The sequence below is a fragment of the Talpa occidentalis genome, unplaced genomic scaffold (assembly GCF_014898055.3).
Source record: "Talpa occidentalis isolate TD23 unplaced genomic scaffold, MPIMG_talOcc4v2.1 talOcc4.9, whole genome shotgun sequence".
NCBI lineage: Eukaryota > Metazoa > Chordata > Mammalia > Eulipotyphla > Talpidae > Talpa > Talpa occidentalis.
Window position 1 is genome coordinate 73,941,099 of NW_023605305.1, and position 21,728 is coordinate 73,962,826.

General features: G+C 48.5%; 1 protein-coding gene across 1 annotated transcript; it reads right to left on the bottom strand.

Annotated features, from left to right (window-relative positions):
- Window positions 1-311: 311 nt before the first annotated feature.
- On the bottom strand, window positions 312-15,552 carry LOC119236634 (H-2 class I histocompatibility antigen, Q10 alpha chain-like). Its single transcript, XM_037500582.2, has 7 exons — window positions 15,513-15,552; window positions 8,875-8,982; window positions 5,793-6,053; window positions 4,498-4,773; window positions 2,078-2,353; window positions 1,860-1,959; window positions 312-1,557 (listed from the first exon to the last, which is right to left on the bottom strand). Exons 3-7 carry the CDS (start codon window positions 5,953-5,955, stop codon window positions 1,536-1,538), a joined length of 837 nt encoding a protein of 278 aa, XP_037356479.1. The 5' UTR covers window positions 5,956-6,053; window positions 8,875-8,982; window positions 15,513-15,552; the 3' UTR covers window positions 312-1,535.
- Window positions 15,553-21,728: the final 6,176 nt, after the last annotated feature.

Consider the following 21,728-nt stretch of genomic DNA (forward strand, 5'->3'; position numbering starts at 1 on the left):
ATTTATTTTTATTTATTTATACAAGCACTGCGTACAGTCAGAAGCACGGGAGGGCAAGAGAATTCACCAGAACCAAAGAGGAGGGCAGAGCAGGCAGACTGACGAAGTACACTGCTGAGGGGAGCAGCGGGCGGCAGGAGAGGTCTGCACGCCATGTGGGACCCTCGCCCAGTGGCTGGGGATCGAACCGGCCCCGCAGAGGCTGCAGTCAGCCTCGCAACCCAGCGCTCAACTGCTGCGCCACCAGGGAGGCCCGGGCTCTTTTTTTTTTTTTTTTTTTTTTTAAAAGATTTATTTATTTATTTATGCATACAAGAGCTGGGGTACAAGGTAGAGATGCAGAGGGTGAGAGGATTCACTAGAGACACAGTGGGGAACAGAACAAGCAGATTGACCGAAGTACACTGCTGAGGGGAGCAGCGGGCGAGTCAGGAGAGGTCTGCTGCCATGTGGGTTGCTCCCTGGCTGAACAGGGATCAAACTCGTGCTGCAGTGGCTGTGGATTGCTTCATAGTGTGGTGCTAAACCCCTTGCGCCACCAGGGAGGCTCTCCAATGGGCTCTTTAGTTATGACTGTCTTTGTGTAACTCATTATAAAAAAGACGAGCTTGACATGAGATGGGAGAATAGTCCTTCTGTTCTCACAGGTCAATGATCATGAGACAGTGGTCCCTCCAGAAACTCATGCATGAGGGAACCAATGCCAGAAAGAATTTAGCCTGACTCCTTGAAGGGAATTAAGAAGAGGCAGGGAGGGGAGCAGCTTCATAGGTTGTTCTGGCATGTGCAGATGACTCATACTCCATCTGTGTGTGTATGGAGGGATACTCAGCATTCTCCCTGCAGGATTGTGAGATAACACATGTTGTCTATCATGGTGTCTCATCACCAGTGTGGTGGCCAAATTGTTTGGAGATCACTGTCCATGCTTTAGTCCATCTGCTCAAATAGGACTTGGGGCAACTCATTTTACCAGCTTGCAATTTCTTTTACCAAGGCTGTCTCATAATAGCTCCTCTATCATAATGCTGAACATACAACAAATATTCCCTACATATCTGCTGGATAAATAAATGAACAGCCCCCACAAATTTCAGCCATCAAGTCCTACTGATTTTTATTTTCTCAAATCTAGCCTTCTGTACCCTTGTTCCTTCCACTCTAGAGCTGACTCACATGGCTTCCAACTGAACAAGTGTGTCAAATTATCAGGGGTTGTGGTTTGGCTGGCAACTCTCAGCTACTGACACTAGGCTTGTCTGCGGCAGAGCTGAGTAGCCCCTTCTCTCAGGGTTTTTGGGAATTAAGAGATCCTCCACCTTCAGGGAGGAGGGTGGGTGGTGAAGCTGGGTCTCCCTGAAACCGGGCAGTGGCTCCCCTCCGGGATTGCAGGGGACGTGAGGGACTCAGCCTGGGCATGTGTCTGTCTCACTGCCCCACCTCCGCCTTGGGTTCCAAGGCATCTCCGTCATGCTTGGGAGTTCCTGGTGCTTCCTCTCCCCAGCTCGCCCATTCCACAGTCAACAGGAGCTTGCTCATAAGAGTCTTTTTTCCTGGCTGAGGGAAAAAGAACACAGAACATGAGACAGGTGGCTTGTGGTCAGAGGTGGAGCTCTGGGGCCTCCCCTCCCCTCCTGTGCCCTTTCCCAGGTCAAGCCTAATGGTCTCCCTTGACTGGAAGATCCACAAAGTACTCAAAGGTGCAGGTTGGGTGCCTGCATTTTTCCACAGGTGGGGACCGGGCTGCAGCTGTAGTTGCTGCTCCCCATGAGGGAAGTTTCAAGGCAGGGGCTGGCAGCAGAGCATTCCTCCCTGTGGGGGTGGACCAATGGGAGGGCCTTTGTTTCTTCTTCACCTACCTTGAAGGCACCGCTTGGTAAAGATCACAATTACAACCAAGACAGTGGCCAGGCTGGTGAAGGTAGCGATGGCAATGAGTCCAGGAGAAAGAGGGCAATTCTGAGGAAAGCAGAGCAAAGGGGTTAGCCCCAGACCATTGGGTGTCTGGGGAGCCTCAGGACCCTCCGCTGACCCTCCTCCCCACCCCTGGCCCCCACAGTCAAGCCCAGCTCCTTACCCCAGGCCACAGTGAGTGTGTGGTTCAGGCTGGAGTGCTGCACGTGGCAGGTGTATAAGGTCTCCTTCCCCTCTGGCACCCACACGGCCGCCCAAGTCTGGTAGGTGCCATCCCCACTGGGGCGCGTCTCCACATTCTCTGTCTCCACGGCCAGCTCCTTCTCATCCAGCCACCAGCTCAGAGAGATGTCCCGTGGGTAGAAGCCCAGGGCCCAGCACCTCAGCAAGGTGCCCCTGTCTTGGGTGGGATGCCTTGTCACCTGCACCGTGGGGGGATCTGCAGTGGGGTGGAGGGAGGAAGACTGATGAGGGCTGCTTTCTGCCTTCCCTCCACCCCCTTCTCCCCGCACCCACGGGCTTTTCTCAGACTTTCATTCTTCCCCTGTGACTCCCTGTGCACATTAGGTGCCCAACAAGCGGCTGTTAAATGAAGGTGAGAAGGAATACCTGTCTCTCCATGGAGTGGGGTGGGCTGTGATGTGGGGTGGGCTCTCTCTGGCTTGAATCCCTGCCTGACTTTTGTCCACAGCCCTCAGTTTCTCAGGGCTTAGTGGGGTGCATTACTCCTGTCTCAGAGTTGTTCCGAATGAGAGTCCAGGCGAAGAGGGGGTGGGCCAGTGGGAGGGCCTTGTTTCTTCTTCGCCTACCTTGAAGGCACCGCTTGGTGCCTTAGTGCATGTGATGATGGCTTAGTGCCATGTGGTCACTTCCCTGGCCCAAAGAAGAACCAGGCATTTGGTCAAAAGTTATGCTGGGGGGCCTCCCCGGTGGTGCAGCGGTTGAGCGCTGGGTTGCGAAGCTGCCCGCAGCCTCTGCAGCGCCAGCTCGATCCCCAGCTGCTCCCCGGCCACTGGAGGAGGGTCCCGCATGGCGCGCAGACCTCTCCTGCCGCCCGCTGCTCCCCTCAGCAGTGTACTTTGGTCCTTCTGCCTGCTCTGCTCCCCGCTCTGGCTCTGGTGAATTCTCTCACCCTCGCGCACTTCTGACTGTACCCAGTGCGTGTATAAATAAATAAATAAATAAATCTTAGGGAAAAAAAAAATTCTAAAAAAAAAAAGTTATGCTGGGTATGTATGTGAGGGTGTTTCGGGGTGCTATTAACATTTGAATGAGTGGATTTGCTAAAGCAGGTTGCTGTCTTTATGTGGGTGGACCTCATGAAAACAGCTGGGGATCTGAAAAGGACAAAGACTGAGTAAGAGGGACTCTTCCTGCCTGACTGCCCTGGGCTGGGACATCAGTCTTTTTGTGCCTTCAGACTCAAAGCATACACTTGCTCTCCTGGGTCTCCAGCTGTCAACTGCAGATCTTGGAACACACATACATACACCCCCCCCCCCCGCCCCACACACACACCCTTTGGTTCTGGTGAAAGGTGCAGAATGCCCCCTGGTGCTGAATGAGAGCTCAATGCTCACTTATTTAACACAGTGCTTTGGGGAGGCGGGGGGGCTATTATTATCACCCATGTTGTACTCATGAGTAAACTAAGGCATAGAGAGGGCGAGCAACTTTCCCAAGGTCACACAGCCAGCAAGCCCTGTGGAAATGGAGACTAAGCTCCACTACACTCTGCTTTCATAATTTTGCCTTTTCCCTATATGTTATTTATCTTGTCTTCCTCATTACTTGTGTGCATTCGCATCCATCACTCAGTTACTAGATATCCGTGGTCTGCTGGGTGCTCCGATCCATTCAGCTTCCCACAGCCTCCCTTACACCACAGTCCAAGAAGCCTCCACCTTGGCTCCCTCAAGCACCGGCCTCCCCTAGTGTCCATCCAAGCCCTTGTATCTCCAGTTCTGCTTCCCAAGATGAGAAGTTTAGGTTGCATCTAAGCCTGGGGAACATATTTCAGATGAGAGGTGTTTGGGAAGAGAAGGCAAAGGGCATCAGTTTCCCCAGTGGTCCAGTGACTGGTGAGGCACTCTATTTCTTGGGCCCTGGGGTTCATTTCCCAAGCACCAAACCACAGGACAATAAGCTCCCAAAAGAATTCATGAAACCACCTGTTTTGACACACTTGCCCTACAGATGAAGAAAATGAGGCCCAGAATGAGAAGGCTAGTTTTCCAAGATGACACTGGAATAGCCTCTGGGGCTGAGAACCTGCTGAGCTTCTCTGCACCACAGTTGCCTCATATGGGAAGAATATTTGAGTTCATTGTATACATGATTATAAATGAAAAAACTCAATTTATATGTTTAAGATGTTTCCTGCTCTGCAGGAGAAAGCTACTGACTAGTTGGCTATCTTTGTAGGCCCCCATGGGATCATCTGAGTCAGAGGGATACAGTCTGTCCTCCCACCCTTTCCCCCAAGGCTGAATGGAAAGGCTGTCAATAACAGGGGCATGGAAAAAAACAAAACAAAACAGGAGCATGGAAGCTATGTCTGAATTGTCACCAGCTGGGCCTTACCTCTTCGTGTGAGGCTCTTGCTTCCCAGCTCCAGGTACCTGAGCAGGGAGATGAGGCAGAGGCCTTCCAGGTAGGCCTTGTCATACTCGGCATAGCAGTGCTCCATCTCCCACCAGCGTTTGGTCTGCAGGGCCACGGACTGCGCGGACACCCAGCTTAGAGTTTCCAGGTCCAGCATCAGGTGATCCTGCCCATCGTAGGCAAATTGCCAGAAGCCACTGGAGGTGCCATCCTCCTGGATCTCACAGCCAAACATGCGCTGAGTGCTGTGCATGCCTGTAGAGGTGGCAAGAAGGCTTTGGTTGCTGGGCAGCATCTGAGAGCTGGAGAGAAGCCCCCACACATGGGGCCTCCAAAGTGTGGCAACATTAGGAGAAATGCTCTCCAGGCAATTTCTTTGAGCACCCTGGGCTGAGAAACTGTTAAGCTTCTCTGTACTTCAGTTTCCTCATATGGTAAAAATATTTCAGTTCATCATATACATACAAAGGAAAAAACTTATTTATGACTGTAACATGTCTCAATGGTAAGTCATGTCCACTTTGGTTGTAAAATGTGAAATCTGGTGATTCTGGCTGTTATTGCTGCCACTGGGGCTGGTCATGCTTATCCTGGGTTCTTGGGCTGATGCAGGCCTCCCCAGTCTTGGTCCTTGGTATCTATTCCTTCCCAGACCTCTGGGGAACTGAGGCTTTTAGCCTGGTCATGGGTATCTGGGCACAGAGCAGAGTGACTGTGGACAAGCTGTGCTCCACACAGCACGTCACTCAGGATCATCAGCAGCCCTGCAAGTGGGGTGTGAGACAAGGGGACTGAGGCTCAGAGAAATGCTTCCTGTCTCTGCTGATACCAGAGAGGGGTCCTCACCCAGTTCTCTCTCCCACCCTGAGCTATGTCCTTAGTTCAAGCTCATCAGACCTCCTTCCCCTGCCTGGCAGAGATGGCATCTGAGAGCCTGGGGTTGGGTGTGATTTGATGCATTCAGGCAGGGTTGGTGCGAGGGGAAAAGCCTCTGCCAGTTTGTTGAGGTCTAGAACCCTGGATGACTATGTGGAGAGGTGTCATGGGCCCTAGCTCCTGTGGATGCTTGCTGCTCAACTGATTCTGAAGCCCCCTGTGGCCCCTGCTTGGCAGTGGGGGAAGGAGGCTGGGGAGACCATGTGGCAGGAGTGTGCCTGGACAGGCCTGACAGAGCAGTCTGTATCCCCTATAGGATAGGCACGGCTGCCTGGAGGCTCAGCAGATAGTGTGAAGAAAGTATGGTTTGGGGAGTCAGCAGGGCCTGTTCCACGCACCGCTGCTCTGGTTGTGGTAGCTCATCAATCTCCGCGTCTCGACCTGCTGCACCTCAGGCCAGGTCCTCTGCTTCTCTGTCTCCTTAGCCCAGTACTGAGGTTCCACAGGTGCCATCCACTGGGCCTGGGGCTTGGCCTCGTCCACACGACTGTCAAATCGCATGAAGGGCTGGTTGTCCACGTAGCCTACAGCCAGGAACTGGGGGAGGCCTGGGCCTGGCTCTGACAGGAATAGGTAGTGTTAGTGGAGGGAGTGTGTACCTGCAGAAATACAAAACGGCTCAGGCTCACATGCACAGCCAGGATCTGTACCGGGCTTGGCCTGTGGAAACCCATCCAGAGTGTTTGCTATCAAACACTGGTGGAAACCCATCCAGAGTGTTTGCTATCAGCAAGAGCAAGAGCTGTGAGTTTCCATAAGAAAAATAATCTTACCCAAATAGTTTAAATAAATAATGAATTGATCAAACATTGAGGCCAAATTCATTCACTAAGTCGCCTTACTCAGGCCCTACTTATACTTTATAATCATCTTTTTTAAGTGTAGCTATCAGGTTTTTTACCTCACAATTAAAAATATTATGATTAAAATGTTTGTTGGTAGGAAGCTTAATTCATGTGGAGCATCCTCAGAAGTGCCTGGACATATCTCTCAGCTAGGACTGTTGCTGCTGAGCTGGTGGCATCTGAGTTCACTCCCCCTTCCTCCTGCTCCCACACCAGACATTGCTAATAGATCTTCTTGCTCTTTAAATCCAAATGCTGCTTCAAGGTTGTTCTCCACCAAGGATCCAGAAGCACCAACTCATTGATTCAACTTGGTTTTTGTATATGAAACCCTGTTAGCAGCCAGTTTTGACTCAAGCTATTATTATAACAAATGCTGTATCTTTAAAAACTCAGTCAAACTTTCTCAGAGATAGTCTTGGTTTGTCACTCCCTTGACTAACATTAAAAAATTTTTGTTCTTCAAGAGTTCCTTTCTTGGGGGCCTCCCTGGTGGCGCAAGGGTTAAGATGCAACCTATGAAGCAATCTGCAGCCACTGCAGCATAAGTTTGATCCCCAGCCGACCAGAGAGCAACCCACACGGCGCAGCAGACCTCTCCTGTCTTGCCCGCTGCTCCCCTCAGCAGTGTATTTCAGTCAGTCTGCCTGTTCTGTTCCCCACTCTGTCTCTGGTGAATCCTCTCACCCCCCACATCTCTGGCCTGTACCCCAGCTGTTGTATGCATAAATAAATAAATCTTAAAAAAAAAAAAAAGGAGTTCCTTTCTTACCAAACTTATGAAATATATACATATACATATATATGTATATATTTTATCCCTCAGCACTCCCTTCTCGGTGTTATTTTTTTCTAGAGCACTACCCCCAGAATCTGCAATTTGTTTTTCTTGTTAATGGTTTATCTCCCCACTGTGGTGCAAACTCCCCAAGGGCAGATGTTCCTGTAGGGATTACTCTATTTTTCCAGTGCCTAGGACATCTTCTGGAACACAGTAGTTGCTCAGTGTTTGAATATTCAAATGTGAACAGAGAAATCAAGAACCTCTGTTTGTTCACGACACTGTTTATGCTGGATTTAGCCACACCACCCAGGCCTCTGCACTGTGTTCCTGCTTTCCAGGCACTCCTGTCCCTCTTTTCTTTTGGTCAGTGTGTCCTCCCTCAGATTTATCTCTCAGGTGTCCCTCCTCCAGGAAGCCCTCCTCATGTCCCCAAAGGTGTCTCAACAGTGTCCTGTGCTCCCTGTGAAGTCTGTTGGCTCTGTAAGGGCAGGTAACACACTGCATCACTCTATTTCCCAAGGCCTCACATCATGCATGGCACAAAGTGGGCATTTACTGAACTGGACAAAAAACAACAGCATGAATAGTAGTGACGATAATCACAACTGTCATTTTTGGAGTGACCGCTGTGTGTTCTGCACTGGTCTAACTGCTTTTCATTCACTATCTCGGTTGATGTTACGATACACGGAAGACATCTGTGTAATTGACTCCATTTTACAGATGAAGACATCGAGGCCAGGGGTGGTCTGTATGGCACCCAAAGGCATCTACTAGAAAGAGGGGAGCCTGAATTCTCTCACCACAGCCTCTGTTTTTTCTCAACTGAGGAAGAGAAGCTCTGTCTCATGGTCAAACAAACCTCCTTGGTGGGAGGGGGTCAATGTTGAGAGTGTTTGAGCCAAGGGTTGAACTTAGGTCTGGGTGTTGCAAGCATCTTAGGAAATGACAAGCGTCTCATGGTGGGGTTTCCTTGCAAATCACTGACTTAAGATCAGAGTGAGGTGCTCCTGAGCTGGCAGCTGTGACAGGCTTGCAGGGCTTGAGGGTGATCTCTATTAGACAGACCCTCCCTGGCTTTGCTCTGCAGCAGGTCAGCCTCCCTGGTGTAAGGGAAGGGAAAGATCCTATGTCCCTGGGTGGCTGCTGTGCCTCTTGGGTAGTGGAAGGTGGGTGTTTCCCATCCTATCTCACTCTTCACAGGAAGCAGTACCTAAGGCTGGATAATGGCCCTTCATTATCATTCTCAGGCCCTGGAACCTGAGAATTTTACCTGCTGTGGGATTTTGCAGATGGGATTAATGAAGGATCTTGAAATGGGGAGATCATCCTGGGTTGTCTAGACAGGACCTAAATGAGTCCTTATAAACAGGGAACCGGAGGGAGAGTCCATGATTGTCACAGGACAAGGTGACATGCAGATGGAGCAGAGAAAGATGGAGAAAGGCACCCTGAGCAAAGGAAGAAAAAGCACAGGGCAGGCTATGGCAAGGTCTCCTCAGACATCATATTCTTAGGCTGCCTTTCTTGTTCTCAGGGAAGAGGTGGACATGGGAAGAAGAGCTGGAGTGGGATGGGGGTGGGGGAAGGTGCCTGAGTGAGGTGCCAGTCCTCTGGAGATCAGACTCCAGCCCCTGGGGCACCTTTCAGAGGCTCTGGATTCTGTGTTGCCCACCCTGGCAAGGTTCTCCCACCCTGACAACTCATCAAATTCCCAGACTGTGCCATCTTGCAGGCTGTGGCTCTTGGCCTCTGCCATCCTGCTCCTTCAGCAGGCAGGTCGGGTCTTACCTCCAGGCTAGGGCTTGTTGTTTAACTTCAGGTTGGCCAGTTTTGCTATCTCCACCTTTGCAAAGGAAGCTGGCTTGTCTTCCACCACGGGCAGCCCCCAGGGACTCTCTGCAAGGGATAAATGTATGGGAAGTATGAGTCTCAAGGTGTAATTATCCTACATGTCTTTGTGTCTGCTGAGAAAATCTGCACTTAGCATGTCAGAGAATGACAGTAAGAGCCCATGGAAGGGAAACATAGGCTCAAAGCCAACAGGCCAAGTTCTAGGCCTCAGTGCCAGGTGTGACTCCTCAGCTTTGCACATAGTGATTTACTGCCTTTTGCTGTGTTCCTGTGATTTGGGCCTGTTTCCACTTAAAAAGGAGGGAAGCCAGGGTTGGGTTCTGCCTCAGAACCACCCAGCAGCCTGGAGAATCTTGCCATCCTGGACTGAGTGGGCCTCGAGGTGGGGACCCGATACCAGCAGGCACTAGAGCTCCCAGGCGATGCTCACGTGCTGCAGGCAGGGAGCCCACGTCCCGCCTGGCCATGTCCACAGACTGAGCTGTGCAGCCCTGACCTCTCCTCTGTAGTATTACTCACCTGACAAACACCTGTGGTCTTTCTACTACAACCCAGGGACTGAGCTGACCGGAGTGTGCAGGGGCAGAGATGAACTGGATAGACATGGTGCCAAGGGGGCTCAGGTCTGGTAGGGAGAGGAACAACTGAACAATTAAGACACTCGGGTCCAGTAAGGCTGACCAGTGCAGGACTGCAGAGGCACCAGGTGCCAGAGTACCCTGGGGCGGGCAGAGCTAGGGGACAGGGGCCTTTTGGCTGAAGCCCGGAGAAGACCTTGCTAACTGGATTACCTGGCAGTGGGTGGCTGAGGGAGGAGCATTCTTGTCTAGGGAATCTTAGGGTGCTATACCCTGACCATCCCAGTCCCCCCAGAATCAAATACTCTGGGGGTAAGCACAGCTTTCTGTAGTTGTAGTCCTTTGGCGATTCTGAGGTAGTTCTAAAGTTTGAGAACAACTGCTCTTGGCAAAAAGGACTAGCAAGTGTGATGCCTACAGTGAGTGTGGTAAAACCAAGGCCAAGGGCAGACTGCAATGGGAGAGATGGGTCTGGGCAAGAAAGCAAGGGCTAGAGTGCCTGCCTGAGCCTTGGTCTCCCTGTCTGAAAGGGCTGTTATAAGTGTTTGCCAAGTTGATAGTGTAAAGTGCCTAGAAGAGTGGCTGGTGTCAAGTTAGTTGAAGGAAGAGTCAGGTCAGTGCTGGTCTTTGGGGCTACTGTTCAGGGGCAAGGTCTGGGCCAGAGGAAGGGTGTGCTTGGCAGGGAGGGGACACTGACTCTCTGGGCTTGCATGAGTCTGCCATGCAGGGCAGGAAGGGTGAGGCAGAACATGAAGAATTTGCGGAAGTACCCACGTGGAGAGAATAAAAGGGGAGGAGTTCTCAAGGGTCATGGTCCTTGAAGTTCCACAGAGCTCTCCCTTAGTTTCCACACACATCTCTGAGGCACCCCCCATCCCCGCATTAATCACATTCCCCCTCCCTAATCACACCAGGTGCCCAGGTTAGACACCAGAGAGCGTCTAACCCCTCACCCCGCATGCACTCCATTGTCCCTATTTTCAATGCTGTATTCACCTAGCTTGCCATTGACCTGTCTCTAGTGTTCCTGCTCCCTGGGCCGGAGGTTAGCTCTGCCTTCTCACCTCTCACATGGTCAGGACTCCTTGCCTTGACTCTTCCCCTAGGCAGCCTGCTGGGGTCCACCTTCTAACCAGTCATGGGACTTTGCTGGACCAAGGGATAATATAGGCACACCTTATTCTATTGCACGTCAAGGATTTTTTTTTTTTGTTCTGCAAATTGAGGGTTTGTGGTAACTCCATGCTGAGCAAGCATACTGGCACCATTTTTATTTTTTTAACAGCATGTGCTCCCATCAAGTATGTTAAGGATACTTGGTAATTCTTGTATTTTAAACTATTTCATTATTATTATACCTGTTATGATGATCTGTGATCTCATAATTGTTTTGGGGTACCACAAAGTGCACCTACGTAAGACAGTGAATTTAACAGATGAATAATATTCTGACTGCTCCATTAACTGGCCATTCCTGTGATCTTCCTATTGCTTGAGATACAACAATACTAGGCCAGTTAATAACTGTACAATTGTCTGTATATTTTCAAATTATAGGAGGAGTTGCACATCTCTCCTTTAATCATAAGCTAGAAATGATTAAGCTTAGTGAAAAGGCATGTAGAAAGCGGAGATAGTTTGAAAGCTGGGCCTCTTGCACCAGTTAGGTAAGTTGTGAATACAGAAGTTCTTCAAGGAAATTAAAAGTACTACTCCAGTGAACACATGAATGATAAGAAAGCAAAGCAGCCTTATTGCTGATATAAATTAGTGGTCTGCATAGACAATTGTATTAGCAACATCATTCCATTAAATCCAAGTGTAAACCAGAGCAAGGCCTTAACTCTCTTCAATTTTATGAAGGCTAAGAGAAGTGAGGAAGCTGCAGAAGGAAAGTTTTAAATTAGAGGCTGGTTCATGAAGTTTAAGGAAAGAAGCCATCTCCATAACATAAAAGTACAAGGGAAGGCAGCAAGTGCTGATGTCGAAGAGGCAGCAAGTTATCCAGAACTAGGTAAGCTGAAGGAGGCTACACTGAACAACAAATTTTCAATGAGGACAAAACAGCCTTCTATTGGGAGAAGATGCAATCTATGATTTCCTTAGAAAGGAACAAAGTCTGGGCCTCCCTGGTGGCCCCAGCACTATGAAGTCACAGCACTATGAAGATATCTGCACCATTAGTTGGGTCCCCAGCCAGGGAGCTAATCCACATGGCCCAGCAGACCTCTCCTGTCTTGCCCACTGCTCTGCTCAGCAGTGTATTTCAGTCAGTCTGCCTGTTCTGCTCCCTACTTTGTCTCTGGTGAATTTTCTCACCCGCTGTACCTCTGGCCTATATCCCAGTTGTTGTATGCATAAAGATTGCTGAAATACACAGCTGAGATGAGCAGTGGGTGAGACAGGAGAGGTCTGCAGTGCCATGTAAGTTAGCTCCCTGGCTGGGGATTGAACTCATGCTGCAGTGGCTGCGGATAGCTTCATAGTGCTGCGACTTAACTCCTTGCACCACACGGAGGCCCAAATAACTAAATCTTTAAAAAAATAAAAAGAAAGGAACAAAGTCTGGCTTCAAAGGACAAGCTGACTCTCTTGTTATGGGCTAATGCAGCTATTTACCAATGCTCATTTACTATTCTGAAAATCCTAGGGCCCTTATACTAAATTCATTCTACCTGCCTCTATAAATGGAACAAAACCTGGATGACAGCACATCTGTGTACAACATGGTTGACTAAATATTTTCAGCTTACAGTTGAGACCTATTGTTCAGAAAGACTCCTTTCAAAATATTAACTGCTCACTGACAATGTACCTGGTCAATCCAAGAGCTGTGACAGAAATGTATTAATGTTTTCATGCCTGCTGAAATAACATTTATTCTGCAGCTCATGGATTAAGAAGTTTTTTTTTTTTTTTTTACTTCAAGTCTTATTATTTAAGAAATACATTACAGTAGGCTGTAGCTACCTGAGATAGTGATTGGTCTGATGAGACCTTTGTCTGATGAATCTGAGCAAAGTGAATTGAAAACTTTCTGGAAATGATTCATCATTCTAGAAACCTTTAAGACTATCCATGATTCAGGCTTTCCCTGGCAGTGCAGTGGTTGAGTTCTGTGCTGCGAAGATGCCCGCAGCCTCTGCAGTGCCAGTTCGATCCCCCACCACCAGCGAGGGTCGATGGTCCCACATGGCCCAACAGACCTCTCCTGCCGCACCTGCTGCCCTCCACAGCAGTGTGTTTTGTCAGTCTGCCTGTTCTGCTCTCCATTCTGGCTCTGGTAAATTCTCTCACCCTCCCGCTCTTCTGACTGTACCCAGGGCTTGTATAAATAAATCCATCTTAAAAAAAAAAAAAGAATATTCATGATTCATGGGAGGGAGTCAAAATATTAACACTCAACAGTTTTTAAGAAGTTGGTTCCAACCCTTAAGGAGGAGTTTGAGGTCAAGATTTCAGTGGAGAAAGTAATTGTAGATATGGTGGAAATAGCAAGAGAGCTAGAATCAGAAGTGGAGCCTGGAAGCGGAAGTGGAAGATGTGACTCAATCTCAAGATAAAACTTTAGTGGATGAGGATTTGCTTCTTATGATAAGCGAAGTAGTTTTTTTGAGATGGAATCTACTCAAACTATTACTGAATATTGTTGAAATAAGAACAAAGGATTTAGAGTATTCATAAACTTAGTTAATAAAGAGGTGGTAAGGTTTGGGGGGGTCTCATCAATTATGAATGATGCTCTACATTTACTGTGGGTAAAATGCTACTCACAGAAATCTTTCTGTGAAAGGGAGAGTCAACTGATGCAGCAAACTTCTTTGTTGTCTTATTTTAAAATACTGCCACAGCCACCTCAGCCTTCAGCAACCACCATCGTGAGCAGTCAGCTGCCACCCACAGTGAGCAAGTTACTTCAGAGCAAAAGGCTATGACTCACAGAAGATTCAGATGATGGTTAGTGTTCTTCAGCAATAGTTTTTTTTTTTTTAATTTATTAAGAGAATTTTCATTAGGAAAAGGAAAAAAGAAGACACTTGCCCAGAAACAAGTGGGCAGAAAGAGAATACAGTAATTTCAAATTAAGTATCTACATTTTTTGGAAACCATGTTTTGTACACTAGTGTCAAAGCAACTAGCGCAATCCATCTGACTTGCCTTACTGTGATATTTGCCTGTAACTGAATCCTCCTCCAAAGGTGGGCTGAGAGTCAGTACTCCCTGCTGTGGCTTTCATGATATCTGTCCCTGAAAGTCACTTCCTCACTCCCCACCTCCTAAAGGGGAAGTCTGGTCTCAGGGAACCTATCTGCCTCCAAGGTGCCATCTCCTTCTGACACTTTGGCATACATTGGGGTTATCCCTCTATTTCTTCCTTCCTATTGGGCTTGGGATTCCATCCCTCTGGGCCAGTCCTGACATTTCTCCATAAAAGGCAAACACACCCATAGCCATCCCTGTCACAGAACCACTTGTGAGCTCCTATATTACACCAGTGAGGTGCTGTAAGAAGGGCAGGGTCTTACCTTGAGGTTCTCAGATCCCCAGGGCCTGTGTGGACTTGAAAATGTGAGTTCAGGAGCCTTAGCTCAGAGGGAAAAATAACCTTTATTTTCACTTACTTCTACTGAAATTTATTTTTTAATTTATTTTTATTTATTTATACCAGCACTGGGTACAGTCAGAAGCGCCGGCGGGTGAGAGAATTCACCAGAGCCAGAGAGGGAAGCAGAGCAGGCAGGACCGAAGCACACTGCTGCGGAGGCTGCGGGCAGCTTCCCAACCCAGCACTCAACCGCTGCGCCACCGGGGAGGCCCCACTAATGTAATATTTTAGTCTTGTCTCCATGATGAAAAGCAACAGAGTTCAGCAGGATTAGCAGCACCTGTCCTTTGGTCCTAGATAGAAGCCACAGTATCTCAAATCACATAACAATTGTTGCAGACACCCAGAAATGCCCTCCTAGTTCCAATTTTTTGTGAATTCTTAGTGTTTATTTCAGGGTGGTATTTAATGCATTATTTAATTCAAATGTGTTAACTTAGAAGCAAATACATTACATATCACAGATGTCTATTTCTAATTTAAATTTTTAACAGTTTATAGAAATCTTATTAGGTTTCTCTGTAATCCTGTGCATTTCACTTTATGTATTAAATCCTGAGAAGGGGGTTCCATGGCACAAAAAAAATTAACAATTTCTATTATAGCTCCCAGTGTTGCCACCTAGCGCCCTCTCTTGGGCTCTATTTTAATCTGTAAATCAAATCAGGAAGCTCTGAGAGCTGTAAAGTCTTCAGGTATGTGAAGGGCTCACCTAAATAGAGCTGAGGTTAAAGACACCAACTATTGTATTATTACTCCAGGATGGTAGTGGATCCCTCCCCCCTGTGCTAACAAACGTCAGGGCATCAGGTGCGGGTACAGTAGTGCATCCCAGATGCGGTCAGGCGGGGCCGGCTCTGTGCACAGAAAGGAAATTCTCGGTAGGTCTGAGAAACCGTTGTTACACCCTTTGCCCGCTGCCCCCTTCTCAGGGGCCGCCTAGACAACCCAGACAGCCTGGCCAGGGGCCGGGGAGACCCGCGCGATGGCGGGGCCTGGCTGAGTTAGTTGGAAGGGACGGGCGGGCCACCCTCAGCTTCCTGCCCTCAAGAGCTTCTCCAGGAAACTGGCGCTGGTTGCGTCCCCGGCGAAAGCTCGCAGCCCGGCCCCGCGACCCGCCCGCCTCCAGCGGCTCCCACCCTCGGGGCGCTCACCCCAATCCCGGGCCGCAGTGGGCGGCGGCGGCGAGCTGGAGCCCTGCCTAGCGCGGGCTCAGGGCCTCCCCCACCCCCGTCCCCCAATCCTTAGTTCTCCAGCTCACCATCCTCCCAGACCACAGGCGGCCCACGCACTCTGGCCGGCCTCTCCCCGCACCGCACCCCACCTCGCTGCTGCGTGGGGTCCTGTGCGGTCCGTCCCCCGCCGCCATCCCTCAAGCAGCCTCTACTCACCTGCCGCGCGCTCCGGGGCGAGACCCCAAAGCAGAGGGAGCCACAGCAGGTGCCAGGTACTTGAGCTCCCGGACACCCGCGGGCCCCAAGCCATCAGGCTTAGGTGCTGCCCAGGGCGCGGGTCCCGATGAAGCTCCTTTTCAGCTGTGTCGTCCGTGACCTGGCGCCGGAGCCCGCCCGACTGCACAGCTGTCCCGCCCTTCAGGGGATCCAAGGTGGGCTAGTAGAGCTCGGCGTCCGCAGGGCGGGGCGCAGGCAGCCTGGCCGGGCCGCCCACAGCCCTGTCTTTGCTGTGCCACCCGCCCGCCCTACTTCACCCCACCCCACCAACTCCGACCCCCCCCCCCCCCCCCCGACTAGCTGCGATCGCCCTCTGCCCCAGCCCAGCTCAGCCCAGCTACGTCCTTGCCCCCGACCCTGGGCCGCTCGTCCTGGGTCCCGCCCGGGCTCCAGTCCTTTATAATCTAATATTTCCTGGCCCTGCCTCCCCTGTTCCGGACCAGCCAGCGCCTCCTTGGTGCTCTGCTGCCCACCTGCCACTCCTCCAGGGCGCCCTCTCCTAGATCTTGGGTGGGGGTTGGGGGGTAGAGGGGAAGGAAAACCCATCCTCTTGGTAATAGTGAGATTCAGTTTCAGTTTACATGGTCTTCACATCCTGGTGAAACTAGATTATGTTTCTACCACTTGGGTAGAGCAAGTGACTGCAATATCTATCACACGATTAAAAAAATCCGTGATTTCTGTTGGGGACTCAGGCACGGCTTCTGCTAATCTTAGTGAGTTTTGCTATCTCCACTCACCGTGGGAAAAAGGCTAAATTGGGCCTCCCTGGTGGTCTAGGGATTAAATCTCAGCGCTATCACTGCTATGGCTGGAGTTCGATCCCCAGCTAGGGAGATGACCCACAAGGCGCAGCAGACCACTCCTCCCCTCAGCACAATAAGTAATTCAATAGATCTATCTGTTCTGCTCCCAACTCTGTCTCTGTTGAGCCCTCTCACCTCCCACACCTCTGGCCTGTACCCCAGTTCTTCCACGCGAAGAAAAGCAGTGGTGTTGTGTGACCATCCTAGGCTGGGCACGTTCACTGTTGATTCTGGCAAATAAAAAAAAGAATCTTGGAGCCTTAGGTGTATCTGATATGCCTTCAGTGCTAAAACAGGGGACCAGACACACAGGCAGGCCCGCAGGCAGGGAGGCAGGCAGGCAACAATTGAGCCTCCTAGCCTCTATGATCTCTGGCTTCTTGCCCGTGGACTGTCCACATTTATAAGTGTGAGTGCATCATGCTCATGCTCCTAAGCACTTTTTGCAATAACATGGTATATCCTGTGGGTAAATGAAACCTGGGAGGAAAACAAAGCCATAGGTGGCAGCCACAGAGGCTGGCAGCAGGAGATGAAAACTAGTTTGAGTTATCCCATGTTCCTTACAATGGTTTTTAGCTGGACAGTTTCTGATATTTGAAAATTCAAATATTCAAAAGGAGGGCTTTGGTAGTCCTGATTGGGGTGGGTGTGTGACGCTCCCCACATATTAGAGGATGAGGCCGAGAATGACATAGGTCCCGCCTTGACCAGTCTTCTGGTCTCGGCACCCTTCATGTCCTGTTAAGCTTCACGAAGGGGAAGAAACCGGATTATAATGATCCAAGCCTAGAACACAACATTTGTTGAGTTATAATATCACCAAAAGAACATAGGGACAGCAAAGTATAGACTTGCAAAGAAAGTCTGCTTACTCAAATAAAAATAAGGGGGAAAACCCTGCAAAATTATTTTTCACATTATTCACAGTGATGTATCTGAAGACATTATTGTTGCAAAAATCAAGGAGAAAGTTATTTTTCTAAGCAATCCAGGTTCGGTAGAACAATCTCATTATTTTTGGTCTGTTTCAAGGTAAAGTATATTTCCCAGAACATACCTGTTTTCATCACTGAAATTTCTACCTGCCAGGAGCCCCACAGTGCTAAGCAAACCAGGACAGTTGGAGGTAGGACTTGATGGACCTGGTCACCCAGACAACCTGACTACAGGTATCATTCTCTTAGGCTTTCCACCTTTGAAACCCTAAGGACTACAGGGCAATCTGAGTCTATGATCAAGTTCAGAAAGGACACTGAGAGGGGTTGGACAGTGTCTAGTGAGGGTTTACCAAGGGCATCCTGACTTTTATCTCCTGTCGAGAGTGCAGGACAGGAGGCTGGCTTTGTGAGAAAGGAAGAGAAAGACCCCATGAGGGTAGCCTCATACAGCACCTCTATGGGAAGGGCTTTCTGAGAGGTCTGGGGATCCATTCAGGCACCCTGCTGTGCACTCCCTGCTTCTCCTGGGGTAGTCACTCTCTCTGAAGCTGCCCATTGGCTCCTCTTGCTTGCCTAGTTACATAGTCTTGGCCAAGAGACAGTAGTCCACTCCTCTGTGGCCCTTTCCAGGGACTTTGGACAAACTTTCCCTCTGATACCCAATGCCAGCCTCAGTTTCCATCTGCCAATAAAAGGAAACAGAGTTTGAGGATGGTAGTTTAATTTGTCAACAAACTGAGGAGGGCAACAGACTCGTGCCTGAAAGACCACCGTGCTGCTCTTTGGCAGAGGGCAGAGGTATTTGTACAAAGGAGTGAAACAAAAGGGAGATGTGTAAGGGGTCAGCATGTCCTTTTGATGCAGGCATACAGAAATTTTGGGCGGGCGCCAGCTTGCTTTGTTAACACCTGATGTTTAACTTCCTTATTATTTCCTTAGGGATAATCTTCCTTTTTCTTAAACTGCAAAAAGACAAAGTTGCTAAATGCAACAGATAAAAAGGCTTATCTGTTGGGGCAGGAAGAGATGCCTATCCTATTTCACCTCATAATCAATCCTACTTTTATTCTCTCCACCAATTGTCTGCCAAGATATCCAGGGCAATTCTCAATGTGTTTGCTATGGGGAGCTCAGAGTTGAACATTCCTATAGCTGTATCTGAGATTCTTAGATCACATATCCCTCCCACTGGGATAGCTTACCTACCAGGGTTGAACACTTCGGCACTGGAGCAGAATCTCAGACCTGCTCTAGCAAGGCGGGGATGCTCACTGCCAAAGTCAAGTCAAGGTGTTTAAATCAATCACCTTATAGGGTCCTCCCTGGTGGGGCAGGCAGCTGAGCACAGCGCTGTGAAGCTGTCCATAGCCTCTGCAGTGCCAGCTTCCATTCCAGCTGGCCGCGGAGATACCCACATGGCACAGCAGACCTCTCCTTGCCCGCTGCTCCCCTCAGCAGTGGATTTCAGTCAGTCAGACTGTTCTGTTCCCCAGTCTGTCTCTGGTAAATCCTCTCAACCTCCTGCACATCTGGCCTGTACCCTGGTTCTTGTATGCATGAATAAATTAATCTTTAAAAAAAAACAATTACCTTATAGCTCAAGCAGTAAGGTAAAGACAAGTCAGTTAACAAGATAATCTGCTGAAATTAACAATATTAGTTACATGGACAACATTACTTCCACAGAACTCACTGGACAAGGATTTCTGCTGGTCAGGACTCCCACAGACTTCTGTTGTATATGTTGCTCTCTGTTGAAAGACCTTAAGAAAACTGGGCTCTCAGGGATCTCATTTGATTGTCAAAAACCCTAGTTGAAGGAAGAAAGGCTCACTCAAAAGCTGAGATGGAGAGTTGAATTTATTGAGACCCTACCCACCACACGGCAGAATAGTGAGGTTGGGATCACCCTCTCACCTAAGAGGAACTATTAAAAAAATACCTTTGCTCACAGAAAGATCAGATGGTCTTTCCAGTCATAGAGTCTCAGGACTTTCCCACAAAGATCTTGAACTAGATGGGTGGCTGCTGAGGGGATGGAGTGGGAGGAATTGAAGGGGAGTGTGACTGGGGAGTACATTTCCTGGCCAGCAGAATGGGTTGCTCCAGCCGGGGAGGAGCAACACTGGGCATTGTGAAATACCTGGAGGAAATTGCTAATACCCACGTGGGTGCAGACCAGGCCCTGACATTGGGAACTTTGCAGGTGCAGACCCAGGAAATGGGGAACTCTGTGGTAGGTATAGGCACCAAAATCTCCTTCCCTACCTGGTTCCTGGGAGAGATCAAAGAGGTGACTGGCTGATCCAGGCCAGATTCAAAACAAAGCCCAATAGCAGAGAAAAGGACTTGTGAGGTAACTCATGGATCCCTTGGGAAAGTAAACAAATGGCACACAGATACTGCAGCCCCTCAGAAACTGCAGTAGAGGTAACGTTGAGGTGGTAACAGCCTTTGTTGAAAGTCATTGTGACAAGGTAGCACATACCTGACCACCATCTGGCCTGGAACAGGGTCACCTTCTGGACAAGCACAACTTGTTCCTGGAGCACAAGCCTGCCTCTCCCCACCTGGAGGCTCATGCTGCTTAGATAGATGAGAACACTTGACACAAAGGAGCAGCAGGGAGGTGGGGAGGGAAGTTAGGGCAACTTAAGCAGAGAATTCAACTTTCTTGGAATAAAAGAAGAGGCGGTAGAGATGAATAGAGTATTAAGACCTCAGACTCGGGCCTCTCTGGTGGCACAGGTGGTTGAGCACCGCACTATGAAGCTGTCCGCAGCCTCTGCAGCATGGGTTCAATCCCGGACAGCTGGCGAGAATCCCAAATGGCGCAGCAGACCTCTCCTGTCTCGCCTGCTGCTCCCCTCAGCAGTGTATTTCGGTCAGTCTGCCTGTTCTGTTCCCCACTCTGTCTCTGGTGAATCCTCTCACCCTCCTGCACATCTGGCCTGTACCCCAGTTCTTGTATAAATAAATAAATCTTAAAAACAAAAACAAAAACAAACAAAAAAAGACCTCAAACTCCCCAAAACCAGTGCGACCTCATGCCAAGGTAAATGAAAAAGAAAAACACAAAATTATGTCTCCAGTGAACACACACAAACACACACACACACACACACACACACAAGCTAGTATGGCAATACACATGCCTGAGAAACATGGAACATCAGAAAACAAGATGAAAAGCAAAATGAGAAGAACAGAAGTCTTGGGGCAAATATAAAGGAATCAGAAATAGAGGACCTATCAGACAAAAACTTCAAAACACAATGTTAAAAATACTGAATGAGCTACAGGAAGGTCAGTTAAAGGCAGATAAGAAGGTGCAAGAACTTAGAAAGGAGATCAAGGAACCAAGAGAGTTCTTCACCAAAGAGATAGAATATATTTTTTAAAAAAAAAACACAAAAACGGAATCTGAGTGACCAGTAGACCAAGTTAGAAAATGTTTTAACAGGAATAAATGGCAGAAGAATGGCAGATTTAAGATGTAGAAGACTCAAATGAACACATTACCTGATTAGAAAAATAGAATCAAGACAAAGGGAAAATGAGGACACTACAAGAAATATCACACTCAATTAGGAAAGGAAAACTAAAGAATAATTGAGATCCCAGAAAATGAAGAGAGAGAAATGGGAGCAGAAATCCTATTCAAATAAATAATAAATGAGAATTTTCCAAACCTAAAGAATGAATTAAATATGGATGTCCAGGAAACAGAAAATCCCAAATTTTAAAATGTGAAAAGACCTACATCTAGACATAGCATTATCAAGCTATCAAAAATCAAAGATGAAAAAAAAAATTTGCAGGAAGCAAAGAAAAAGAAAATAACTTACAAAGACTCCTAAATTAGGATTTCCTCAGACTTCAGCCCAGACACTATTCAGGCAAAATAGATGGAAGAAAGTGTTCACAATCCTACAAGACAAGAGCTGTCAGCCAATAATATTCTATCCTGCAAAATTATCTTTCAAGTATTAAGGTGAAATAAAGGTTTTCCCAGTGAACAGAAGCTAACAGACTTTAGCATCACCAGACCAATCCTTCAAGAAATGTTGAAAGGAGTTCTTCTACAGGAAAAGAAAAAATAAAAAAAGAAAAGCAGATTCCTGAGCAAAATACCAATAGCAACACAACACTAGAATCATGAGAAAGAATGCTAAAAATCAACACAAAACACTAAGAGTGAGGACGAAATGGACAGAAGCTGTATGGTTAAGTGTCGGAAAGCAGGCACCAGGTCATAAAGGACTTAAGACACAAGAATTTAAGTAAAACCCCCATGGTAGCCATTAACCAAAATCCAGCATAGAGATCCAGAGATGAAGAAACAATGATATTGATAGAAATACCAAAGAACACCATCCAGAAAGAGCATAGAGAAACAAATGGAAAAA

Coding starts and splice junctions, on each gene's coding strand:
- LOC119236634 (XM_037500582.2), bottom strand. CDS start 5,955: ATGCGATTTGACAGTCGTGTGGACGAGGCCAAGCCCCAGGCCCAGTGG. Junction 4,774..5,792: donor CTACCACAACCAGAGCAGCG/GTGCGTGGAACA, acceptor CCACCTCTACAG/GCATGCACAGCACTCAGCGC. Junction 1,960..2,077: donor CACACTCACTGTGGCCTGGG/GTAAGGAGCTGG, acceptor TGCTTTCCTCAG/AATTGCCCTCTTTCTCCTGG.